At 39.8% G+C, this 13034-nt stretch overlaps 1 protein-coding gene across 1 annotated transcript in view; it reads left to right on the top strand.

The window, feature by feature from the left end:
* IL1RAPL2 (interleukin 1 receptor accessory protein like 2) overlaps nt 1–13034 on the top strand; it is a 1393401-nt gene that overhangs the window by 1365689 nt on the left and 14678 nt on the right. Inside the window, exon 8 of the mRNA XM_033110155.1 lies at nt 9860–10003. Coding sequence (XP_032966046.1) covers nt 9860–10003 — 144 coding nt within the window. The remainder of the gene's footprint in view (nt 1–9859; nt 10004–13034) is intronic.

Below are 13034 nucleotides of genomic sequence, written 5' to 3'. Positions count from 1 at the left end.
TCCTTGTCTGTAAAATAGGGGTAATAATATCTAACTTGTAAAAGTCACTTTGAGATTAAAATGATAATGATATGGTGTGAAATATACCATGTTCAAACAGGGTTTGTTATTTTACAGAACTTGGATAAGTTCTCCTATGTATTAGGGAACAACTAAGTCCACCTTCATGAAGTGTAGACATTGACCATGTCCAGCAAGGGTCACTTTGTTCCTGTCCATCTGTCTTATTTTAGACTCAGAGTTCCTCTAATCCAGGATCTTATGCATTTCTTTATCGTCAGGAAGTTGAGCAGTGTCTGGCCACTAATAGGCATTTAGAACCATCCTGATTAATGAATGAAGAAAGTCCTCTTTTATTGTTGAGCTTCATGTATAGCAAGCATTGTGCTAGATACTAGGAAAGAGAATACAGACTAAGATAGAGATCCCCAAGTCTGTGTGAGGCTTTGATAATCTTCAGGGCAGTGAGAGTGCAAAGAAAGACAGACATTAAACAATTAACAAATAATGCACAAAATATATACAGTGTTACAATTAAAAACGTGCTATGAGGAAAAACTAATGGGACTCCTATCATTCAATCAGTGGAGATAGAAATAGCTGTGTGTCAGTTTTAAAATAAATCCATTTCTCTTTAATAAGTAAAGCCACCACTAGGAGCCCTTAAAATTTCCAATAATCTGACACTAGAAATGAAGACATGATGTAAAATTGTCACCTTCCACGGCTTTTGCAAGGAAATGTGTCTAAATCATGAATACCTGAGAATAGTATTAATTCTCATTTTCCTGATCTCTAAATATTAGTGTTCCCCAGGGTTCAGGCTCCATCTTCTCACTTACTTTGTAGATGATTTCATTCAGTAATATGGTTTTGCTTACCATTTATTGGTTGACAGATCCCAAACTTATATCTCTAGCCTGGACTTCCCACCTAAACTCCAGTTACATACCTAACTGCCTATTCAATAACTACCGTGTTTCCCTGAAAATAAGACCTAGCCAGACAATCAGCTCTAATGCGTCTTTCAGAGCAAAAATTAATGTAAGACCCAGTCTTATATTATGTTAGATAAGACCTGGTCTTATGTTATAGTAAAATAAGACTGGGTCTTATATTAATTTTTGCTCCAAAAGACGCATGAGAGCTGATTGTCCGACTGGGTCTTATTTTTGTGGAAACATGGTGTTCAAAAACTCCACTGGTAGACATATCAAGCTTCACTTGTTTCGAACAGGGTTCCTGATCTCTCCCCTCTATAAATCTGATCCTCCAATTGCCTTCTCTGTCACCATAATCATCCTTTCAGACAGTCAGTCCAAAATCCTTGGAGTCATCCTTAACTTTTTCTTTTCTCTACTCACATGTTGTATCTAGTCCACCAGCAAGTCCCATGGCCCTACTGTCAAAATATACCCATAATCTAACCACTTTCCCCACCTTTACTGTTACCACCCTAGTATGAGCCACCAGCATCAACTCCTTGGCTCACTGCAATGACTTTCTAGCCAGTCTCCCTAATTCCCCCTTGCTCCCTTATAATCTATTATCACAGCAGTCAGGATGATCCTTTTATATGTAAGTCAGATCACACTATTCCTCGAATCATAACCATCCAATTACAGAACCCTCATTGCTACACTTAGAATGAAATCCCAAATCATTGCTGTGGCATAGAAGGCATAACACAATCTGTTGTCATTTCTGATTTCGTTTTCTACCACAATCTGCCTCAAACATCACACACACTAGCCTCCTTTCTATTTCTTATGCTCACAAAGCACAGTCCTGGCTCATGGTCTTTGCACTTGCTATTTCCTCTGTCTGAGACCTCTTCTTCAAGTTGTTCCCATGACTCACTCCCTCTTTTCATATAGTTCTCTGCTTAAATATTACCTACTTTATAGGCTTTTCCTGGCCTCCCTATATAAAATAACACTACTGATCACTTTCTTTTAAAACTGTTTTAGCTTTATTGAGATAAAATTGACAAATAAAATTATAAGGTATTTAAAATATGCAATATGATGATTTGATATGCATATACATTGTGAAAGGTTTCCCTACATTGAGTTAATTAACATACCATCAACTCACATATTTAACTTTTTTTGTAAGAACATTTAGGTTCCAGACTCTTAGCAACTTTCAATTATACAATATAGTGTTATCAACTATAGTCATCATGTTATACATTAGATCCTCAGACCCTATTCATCTTATAACTGAAAGTTTATATCCTTTTGCCAACCTCTCCCTATTTCCTACCCCACTGCCCAGCCCCTGACAACCACTTTTCTACTCTGTTTATCTGACTTCAACTTTTTTTTTTTTTAAGATTCCACATATAAGTGATACCATGCAATAAAGTATTTATCTTTCTCTGTCTGGCTTATTTCACTTTGCATAATGCCTTCCAGCTTCCTCCATGTTGTAGCAAATGACAGGATTTCCTTCTTTTTTTAAAGCTCAGTAATATTCCATTATATATTTATACATATACTTACATATACTTACTTATACTTACATATACTTACTTATATATGTATACATATACTGTATATTCCATATTTTCTTGATCCACTCATTTGTTGATGGACTACCCATCATACTTTATTTTTCCTCTAACTTGGCTCTATTTTTGTTTATTGTATTTATTACTATGAGATGTCACATTATGTGTTTGTTGCTTCTTATCTTCCCCCACCACTAGAATGTAAACTCCATGAGAACAGGGATGTTATCTGTCTCATTTACTGCTGTATCCCTAGTGCATAGAACATAGTAAGTTCTCAACATATTTGTTGGGTGAAAATGCTCCTCCTAGTGGATCAGCGCAGTAGGGTGGTGGTTGGATAACAGGGATCGATAAAGAAAGTAACTATCTGTGATCTTGTCTTGATTAGTATCTACCCTGGGTTATCTAAATGCATTTGTTTTTTCAAAGATATTCACTTTCCTGATTGGGGGTTGAAAACTCAAAGCTGTCAGGGGCCAGGCAGTTATTGAATTTTTTTTTTTAAAAAGAGGGTTTGATTTGAAAAAATAACAAAAGACAGGCTACAGAAAATATGCCTTTCTTTGAAGAGGAAGTCACGACTCTTTTTCTAGAAGATTATTGCCATGCTTGCTGGAATGTGAACCCAGGCATATGAGAACTTCAAAGTTTTCAAGTGAAGTTGAAAGACTGGATATGAAATCATTTGATTTTTGAATATTGGAATCCACTGTTTTTGAAATGTTATATAGACAAAAAAAAAAAAAAAAACACTTTTGTTTCCCCGCAGTATACCAGTTTGCACTTTGTTTTAGGTAGCCGTTAAATTTTTTTCACTGTGCTTTGCAAAAGGATGAAGTTCATCTTCCTTATTTCATTTTTCTTAGGAGCTCTTGACAATATGGTAGAGCTCCAGAAAAAAGCAAAAAGCCCTATGGCTCTGCTCCAAAATTTTTAATCAGAGTTCTGGCTTGTCTTGCAAAACTTCAGATGTCTCCTTTGGAGATAAACATTTCAGGCTTTATCACATCATAGCCTAGCCTCAGTGGCTGCAGTGTTTCCACCTTGAATATGAGTATGGCTTGCTTTGTGTAACAATAACTTTCTGATGATTTATAACTCAAATATTGAAAGCACCCTATGTGATCATTATGGGAAAGAAGCATTTGGTGAACCTTTTTATAAAATGAAAAGGTCTTTTGTGAAATGAAAACTCATGTCTAATATATGCAATTAACAGGGTCAGGCTTTCTCCAAGCAAGACGTCTCTTACCTATGTGTCTTTTACCTGCACCAACCACTTCCTCACTCTCTGATGAACTATTTGCCAATAAGTACAACCAAAATTTCAGTAAGAAGTTCATCTTATTTTGTGTGTGTGTGACTAAGACTCTGAACGTATGCTAAAGAAATTCTGATAATTATTCTTCTCTGTGCATACTCTCTTACTAACAAACTGAAGCATATCACTGAATCTCAATCTCTCTCTCTCTCTCTCTCTCTCTCTCTCTCTCTCTCTCTCTCTCTCTCCCACATTTCCAGTGCTATTGCCCCACCCTGAACCCCCAACCTGTATAGGAAACCCTCAGGTAGGATCTCCTAACCTGCTTTCCAACTTATGAGCAAGCTCAAAATATTTTTAGCCTCTCTCCAGTCCCTTGGTTTCAGCTGCTATTTGTCCCATTCTACAATGTCTGATCTTTGTGTTCAAAGTGCAAAAATAGTTGGGTTCAAACTAAGAAGGTTAAAAAGAACTACACTTGTACTTTTGGTGCCTATGAAAAGTTACAATCCCATAAATGCTTGCTGTGCCGGCTATAGTCATTCTTGTGAAGTGTATACAAGACAGAGTCCAAATAAAATGACTTTCACCTTCTCTGTCAGGAAATATCCCTAGAAGTATAGGTCCTGCTGAGATGGAAAATGGCAGTTGAAAACAAAAGACAAAAGAAAAGCCAGGTGTCATCTAGGTGACAACAATTCTGCCATTTGACTACAGGATACATGTTTCTCATTTTATGTGACTTCTTAGGCTGAATCAAAGAATACTGGTTGATTTTCAGGAACTAGGTCCACAGTTTTCAACATAAACAACCATCGTTAGGTAATACCTTTCAAAGAAGTTTTTATAAAATGGACCCCAAAACCACAAAGATACTTTTCACACCACGGTTTTCTTCCATCAATTTACTGCAGAAAAAGATGTCTGCTACTTGGGAGCACAAATTGTTCCTGCTGCTAAGTTTTCCATCTTCCATGTTTCCCAAAAAATAAGACCGGATCTTATATTAATTTTTGCTCCAAAAGACGCATTAGGCCTTATGTTCAGAGGATGTCCTCCTGAAAAATCATGCTAGGGCTTGTTTTCCGGTTAGGTCTTATTTTGGGGGAAAGACGTTATCTAATAGCAACTTTACTCTGTAAGTAACATAGAAATTCCTGGAAAAAGTCCCTGTTTGGTGACTTTGAAAACATTTGAAAGCTGTTCTGAATAAGAGAGAGAGAGAGAGAGAGAGAAAGAGAGAATTAATAATATAAAATGAACATTTTACAGCAGGAAAAATCATGTTGAATCAATACCTTTAGATTTAAGAGAAGTCAGTTTTTAGGGTAACCAAAATAATATATATATATATTATTATATATATATATATATATATATATATATATATATATATATATATATATATATATATTGCTCTGTCTATTTAACACTAGCTATTAAGAATGCATAATTGATGTATGATGGTGAAAAAATAAGCGGTTTGTGATATTGCAGCCCCACAGAGGTTTCATAAGCAAGCCTGCCTTACCACCCATGTAGAAGCAAGCAGCAGTTCTGGGGAGCCACTTTCTATATAGAGGGCAGGAGGCAGAGCTAATGTGTGGTAGGATGTTTTTTACCTGAATTCTGTGGCTTAATTTTCAAAATGACCACCTCTTATGTAGGCAGGACAGAGACAGATTCCAGTTTCCTATCCTTAATCATTATGTGTCCCCTCATAATGTCCCTTGTTAACATACTTTGTCCCTCATAGCAGCTCTACTCCCTTCCTTTTTCTACCCTCCCCCCTCTCTGCTTACTCAAATAGAGTGACATTTATTTATGTTTCTTACATTTCCACTCAGTGACTCTCTTGACTGGCCGTGCTGTCTCTTGCCACCACCATCTCCTCTCTCACTTCACCTCCTTTCCAACACCAAATTCCTTCTCTCCCCATGAAACCGAAAACTTTCCTTCACATGCTGGACTCCAAGAATACCCTCCTTCCTCCATGGTACAGGTACAGGATTCTTCAGTACCCTCTAATGAAGTGACTGAGATCTGCTCAATCCTTTCATTCTATATGGTGAATTGTAGTTTAGCTTCTTTCCTTGAAATTGGAAAGGCAGAGGAGCCAAAATTTCCTGCAAGTCATGTGTTCTTAAACAGCATTACCAACAGTTCTATGGAGGAACAGGGGAGAAAATTTTTTGTCACTTTACAGGCTGGAGCTTATAAAACTGTAGTAAAAAACTGTAATAAAAAGAGTCTTGAATTTGAAGTTAGGATATCTGGGCTCAAGTCCCATCTTGACTACTTTTTAAGCATACGACTTTGGGTAAGTGAATTAAACTACTGAGTCTTAGATTCTTCATCTATAAACTTGGACCAAAAATTCGTGCCCTAACGGATTCTTTAGAGAATAGATAGTAGAGTAGTTGTAAATTTTATCTGTAATATATATTACTTGTAGTATATATTATATATGTTTATCTGTTTTTCTTCATCTTAATCTTAATCGCTATATTGAGCCTGACTCAGTTCTCTTAAGCAATACACATGTATAGAAACAAGGGACATCCCCAGGGAAAGGTTGATGATATGCTTGTCAAGAGACCTTCAAGAGTGTCTGTAGTGCAGGGGATCCTGCCGACTTCGCCATGTGTCATGTGGGGCGGCCTGCAGGGTCTCAGCTCCCCACATAAGAACGCAGGACATGGTGAGGCCAAAAAGGAACACCCACGGAGCCATAGGTAGGGGAGTCATACCACTATATTCTCACTGGCAGCTGGGTTGGAGACACAGGAAACAGGAGCCACACAATTCTCAACCCTCACTGTGCCGCTTGCAGACTCAGCCACCATCTTCTTGCTAGCTCCCCCTTTTTTTGCTACTAGCCTAGCCACGGCAGTTATATTCGTGGCCAATGGCTCACTGGTTACAGCTGACGGCCAACTAGCCACAGCTGCTGGCCATTTGATCACAGTTGATGGCCATTTACTACCTGAGCCAGCACCTTTCTATGTGAGGCCGAGAACCAGGAAAATGCTTTTTGGGGCTCTGTCCCCACACTCCACCCCTATAGGCTCTCTCCTCACAATCTACGCGACAAGTGTCTTCCGCAAGGGGCCCTGTGCGAGGAGCCTGGAGGTGAATGCTATTTCCTGGACATAGCCAAGCTCTCTGGTCACAGCCAGGGTTTCTCAGGGCACCACCAGTACTTCTGGGCACAGCCAGACTTCCTGGACTTCTTAGGGTACCACTAGTCTCCCCGGGCACACGAGGGCCTCTCAGGGCACTGCCACTCTCTCTGGGCTCAGCCAGACTTCCTGGACACAGCCAGGGCTCTCAGGGCAGTGCCACTCTCTCTGGGCCTCTCAGGGTACCGTGCTGGAACAACAGCGGCTCACAGTCAAGGTGCTTACATATTCTCAATAGCGGCCGGTCAAGACACAAAAGCAAATATCCGCCAGTTCCATTACATGATGGTATGTTCCCAAACAGTCAAATGGTCCATTAAATTAGGGATGGAAGGCAATTCCCCATAGTCCATAGTCATTTGCCAGGGCTGTCCTGAGGGTGAGGGATGACCTTGACCTCACCCTCATCTCCCAAGGAGGACTCAGCAAGTGCTTCCTCCTGGGACTACAAGTCCTGCATCTGGGCTGCCTCAGCAAGCACTTCCCAGCCCACAGGGCCGCAACAACCTTCGCTTTCTCCAGCCTCTGCTGGTTGGGGAACCGTCCACGTCTTCCCACCACTCCACGGGGTTCCAGCTCTCAGGCAGCTGCTCCTCCTGGTCTTCCTGCAACTGAGTGTTCATAGGCACAAACTGCTCCACTGCCCTTCAGGGAGCTTTGGCCGACACAGTACCCTGCTCGCTGCGCCATTTGTCGTGCAGGGGACCCTGCTCGCTGAGCCAAGTGTCATGTGGGGTTTCGTGCAGGGCGGCCTGCGGGGTGTCAGGCGGGGTATCCTGCCGACTACGCCAAGTGTCATGCGGGGTGTCAGGCAGGGTCTCTGGTCCCGCTCCCCACACAAGAAGGCAGGATATGGCTAGGCCAAAAAGGAACACCCACGGAGCCATAAGTAGGGGAGTCATATTACTATATTCTCACTGGCGACTGGGTTGGAGACACAGGAAACAGGAGCCACACAATTCTCAACCCTCACTGTGCCGCTTGCAGGCTCAGCCACCATCTTCTTGCTAGCCCCCTTTTTTCCTGCTAGCGTAACCACAGCAGTTATATTCGTGGCCAATGGCTCACTGGTTACAGCTGACGGCCAACTAGCCACAGCTGCTGGCCATTTGATCACAGTTGATGGCCATTTACTACCTGAGCCAGCACCTTTCTATGTGAGGCCGAGAGCCTGGAAAATGCTTTTTGGGGCTCTGTCCCCAGTGTCAGTCTGTCATGGTCAGAAATTTGATTTTGACTATGCGCCAGACTTGATCCATCCAGGAGGCTGATTGATGCCAACCAAACTCATAAGCGACTGTAGTGCAGGGGATCCTGCCGACTTCGCCATGTGTCATGCAGGGCGTCCGGCAAGGTCTCTGGTCCCGCTCCCCACACAAGAACGCAGGATATGGCTAGGCCAAAAAGGAACACCCACGGAGCCATAGGTAGGGGAGTCATACCACTATATTCTCGCTGGCGGCTGGGTTGAAGAAACAGAAAACAGGAGCAACAATTCTCAACCCTTACTGTGCCGCTTGCAGACTCAGCCACCATCTTCTTGCTAGCCCCCATTTTTCCTTCTAGCGTAGCCACAGCAGTTATATTAGTGGCCAATGGCTCACTGGTTACAGCTGACGGCCAACTAGCCACAGCTGATGGCCATTTGATCACAGTCGATGGCCATTTACTACCTGAGCCAGCACCTTTCTATGTGAGGCCGAGAGCCTGGAAACTGCTTTTTGGGGCTCTGTCCCCACAGCGACTTATATACAAACTAGAATGCCACTCCCTTTTACAGTTTCTAGTTACATGGTAACCTGAATTAGTAATAAAAGTCACTTGGTAATTATAGAATTAGATTAAGGGAGGTTAGCTAATCTTTTAGGCGATTTTCTCTATGCTATGTTGAGACCAATGAATGTCCATTTCCCGCTGTGGGACATATGTCTCTGGTTTGGTGCCTTTCAGATTCAACATTTCTCCCCTGGACATTGCTGAATTCACATTATGAATTCTCCTCTGACTTCCCATTTCTCTAAATTCCATGACACTAGGCCCTCTTTTGATGATACACTCTAGATTTGTTAATGTCACTAATTAAGCTATAGGTAAGTTACTATTCCCTGAGCATGGGATACGTTAGGTCTCTTTCCATTATGTGTTAATTTAATTGTTCCAACTCCAAGCGATGTAGGAGTGTCCCACTGGAGCATCAGGCTGTTATCTAGTAGCCTGGTGTTGTTTGAAGAGGCCAAGTGATTAGCCTGGATATTTCATTTTCTTTTAGCCTCTCTGAGCATATTGTATCACATACATATTATAGTCATTTATTCAAATAAGTAGGGAAAATGGATAAGCTAATTTCCCCTGCTTACCTTCTATTGGATTTTGTTCTACGAGGGTTAAATGAAACAGTTAAATCCTGCAAGCTCATTAGATTTTATTTGATTCTGAGAATAATTTTATGAAGCTGTTCTTCTGTAGAAGAACAGGTCCTGTGCTCTGAAAAGCATTAGATAGTAATCTTGCTACGCCAATAAGATAATTTAACATAAACAACAAAATATTGGCTCTGGACCCAGAAAATGGCAGTTCTAATAGTTCCCTGAAATACACTTAAATCAAAAGTATATATGCAAGTTCTAGACCTGTTCAAAACAAAACTAATCCTTTTCATAAAGACTTATCATTTTCAATAGTAAAATTACTCAAATCTTTAGAAGAGAGTGAATTTTACAAAGATTTTATTTATACAAACATATCAAGAACAAAGCTAGTTACTGCATTAGGCAAAAATCTTCCGGAAAGAAAAACAGAATGGGCTGTACAGACTAGAATTATGGGCAGATCCTAAGCGTTGCTGATTTAATTACCTTTTCCTGTTTATTCTGTTTTTTGGTGTGTGTTTTTTTCCAGATTTAATCTACAAAATTGAGCTTGCAGGAGGCCTGGGAGCAATCTTCCTACTCCTCATACTGCTCGTGGTCATCTACAAATGCTACAACATTGAATTGATGCTCTTCTACCAACAACATTTTGGAGGTGATGAAACTACTGATGGTAAGCTGTCTCCTATTGCTAAAATTCAATTAAAAGACATGAATTTGTGATTATGTAAGAGAATATCCCTGTTCTTAGGAGATACATGATGAAACATTTAGAGTTAAAGGCTGTGGCTAATGCAACTTACCCTCACAAAGTTCAGAAAAATTTTACTTATCTATCAAGAGAACAAAGGAGAGAAAATATTAATAGATGAATCTGGGTAAAGGATATGTGTATGCTCCTTGAAATAGTTTTAATTTTGTCATGTTTCTGTATGTTTGAAATTATTTCCAAATAAGCAGCTTAACAAGGAGACATTAGTCGGTCAGGAGATAAAACAATTGCTGTCAAGGCCCTTTACCTTAGTAAGAAACAGATTAAGAACCAATTCCTTTTGTTTCTTCTACACAATTCAAATTTAGGTATAGATTGTTTTTAGACTTTTTTAATAGCTTTCTAAAAATTTATTGGGGTGACAATTGTTAGTAAAATTACATAGATTTCAGGTGTACAATTCTGTATTACATCATCTATAAATCCCATTGTGTGTTCACCACCGGGAGTCAGTTCTCCTTCCATCACCATATATTTGATCCCCTTTACCCTCATCTCCCCTCCCCCACCACACTTACCCTCTGGTAACCACTAAACTACTGTCTGTGTCTATGAGTTCTTGTTTCTCATTTGTTTGTGTTGTTCTTTTGTTGTTTTTGGGTTATATACCACATAATTTTTTATAAAATAAAATCTAGCAGACTCATTTCATTTCAATCTACCACTGATTGCTTCATTTATTTGACTTTTGAATTATTCAGTCATTAAATATGTATTAAGTGTCTACTGTGTGGCAGGCACTGTGTATGATGTATTTACTTATATTCTTCATCTGGATTGCCACTACACACACACACACACACACACACACACACACACGTACTGCAGTAGGCACTAGGTATATGATAATCAACAAAGTAAAACAGTCTTTGTACTTTAGAAGCTAAGGCTTTAACACTGTGATAAGCACAGCACCAGAAGTTGTACACAGGAATGACTTCCTGATGGTGAACAGGATTAAAATAAGATTTTAAAACAGGGACAGGTGTGACAACAGGAAAATTCTTCCAAAGACAGTTTGGTTCCCTTCCTCATAACTTCTCTTTTCATTGGGAATAGCATACCTACGGTGACCGTTGTGTGAGCCCTCTTCTTTATAATGCTCTTTCTGCATTGTGCTCTATTTTCTGGTTCCTCACATGAGCTTAGTCAGCATGATTTAACACAGAGGAAGGCTCATTAGCCTTGCCTAGCAAAGTGGTGTTGCTGAATTGCTGTTCGGTTTTAAAACAATTTTCAGGCCTTGCTGTTAACCTTATTTGCATCACGTTGTTGATTTTGCTCTATTCATCTTTCTCTTCTTTGTAAGCAACAGCTATGGCTATTCATAAGGTTTTCTTGGCTGTCTACATAAGGGAGAAGTGCAGTTTTTAAACTGGCATCTGCGTCACGGCTTGCTTGCTAGCTGGCATTCTAAAACCTCTAGAACATCTGACATGGTAGTTTTGAGAGCTCTTCCTGCTTTGGCAAGCCCCCATAAGCTTTTCACCTTTATTTATCTTAAAGGGACATAACTGAAACCAGAAGAGTTATTTACATAACTAGAATGTTAGGTAAAATTTACTACCCAGACTTATCAGGTGTTAACGCACATCAAAGACATCCATGTTCTTTGCCATAACTTGATTTGGGATATGCAAATATAGCAATATTTTTCTAGAGGAAAGTCTTTGTTGCATCACCTATGTTAAGATATAGGTGAAACAAGGATAGGACCAGGATTATGTGAGTTTAGGCATGATTGGAGAGCAAACAGTCATAGTCAGGACAAGCAAGGGGGCAAGACTCTAGAAGGCCTGGTCAGGTGAAAGAGTCAGGTAGTCACTGCAGATGGCTGGCTCATAGTAGATGTTCAACAAATCATTGTCGAATTAATAAGTAGTTGAATTTAGGGAGGCTTGTGAGATAGGAAAGTTATCAAAGTCAGAGGAAACAAAGGTCTAATCTGACATTATAGAGTTTGGAGCAGCCGTACCATCCATCAGGAACAATGAAATACATTCTGCTTATATGAATGGAGCTGTTGGTCCTTTGGCCTATTTTATTCTTCCAGCTGTGTTTCATTGGCAGCCCTAAGTCCCAGGTGAATAATTATAGCTGGAGAAAGTCAAGGGCCTGCAGATGCATCCTGAGCTTGATTGGAACACGGGCAGAGGTGCTAGGATTACTGGGAGGTTCTTACATTAGCACTGTATTCTCACTTCCAAATGGTGTTTTATGCATAACAATGGAATGTGCCCCATTTGTAAGCCAAATGATGTCAACTATCCAGGACAGTCCTTCATGTGCATCTTCTTCTAGGCAATCAAGTAACCCAAGCAAGCTTTATGGAAGGCTTTTCCAGCCAGAGGACATGCTAAAGTGAAGCTCCTGGCTTCAGGCACCATCTTAACATAAATAACCAGAGTTCCTTTCTTGTGAGGGTGGTAAAGTCTGGAATCTTACTAGAATTAGAACAACATAATCCTGCCTCAGATATCTCTAATCAGAAGGTCCCGCCTGATCCTACAATAGGGTATTTGTATCTCTTTATATGATTATCGTTTGTTCCTCCTTCATCAAGCAGAATCAAATCATTAATGGTATAGGTAAGTGAGTGGCTGTTTCATTCTGTACATCTTTTGGTCAGGTTTTAACTGTATTCTAATCAGGTCTGTTTTAATGGAAAAAATTTGATGTATTTTAAAGACAAATCCTGAAATGTTTGCCTGTCTTTTAAAAATATTGTTTGCAAGTATCAAGGTTTAATAAATACTAAAAAGTTCCATATAAGTCTATGCTCATTACATTAACTTTTAAAAATAAGTTTTCTAAAAATAAGGGAATTTTGGAATCCTCTATAACTTTTCCAATGTGGTGCTTCTAAAACCAATGAGGACTAGTACCTTGAGTAACTGTATTCATTCATATTTTTCAAAAAATTATATATATA

This window comes from Rhinolophus ferrumequinum, chromosome X (genome assembly GCF_004115265.2).
Source record: "Rhinolophus ferrumequinum isolate MPI-CBG mRhiFer1 chromosome X, mRhiFer1_v1.p, whole genome shotgun sequence".
Taxonomy (NCBI): domain Eukaryota; kingdom Metazoa; phylum Chordata; class Mammalia; order Chiroptera; family Rhinolophidae; genus Rhinolophus; species Rhinolophus ferrumequinum.
This window is presented reverse-complemented; position numbering and strand designations above follow the sequence as displayed.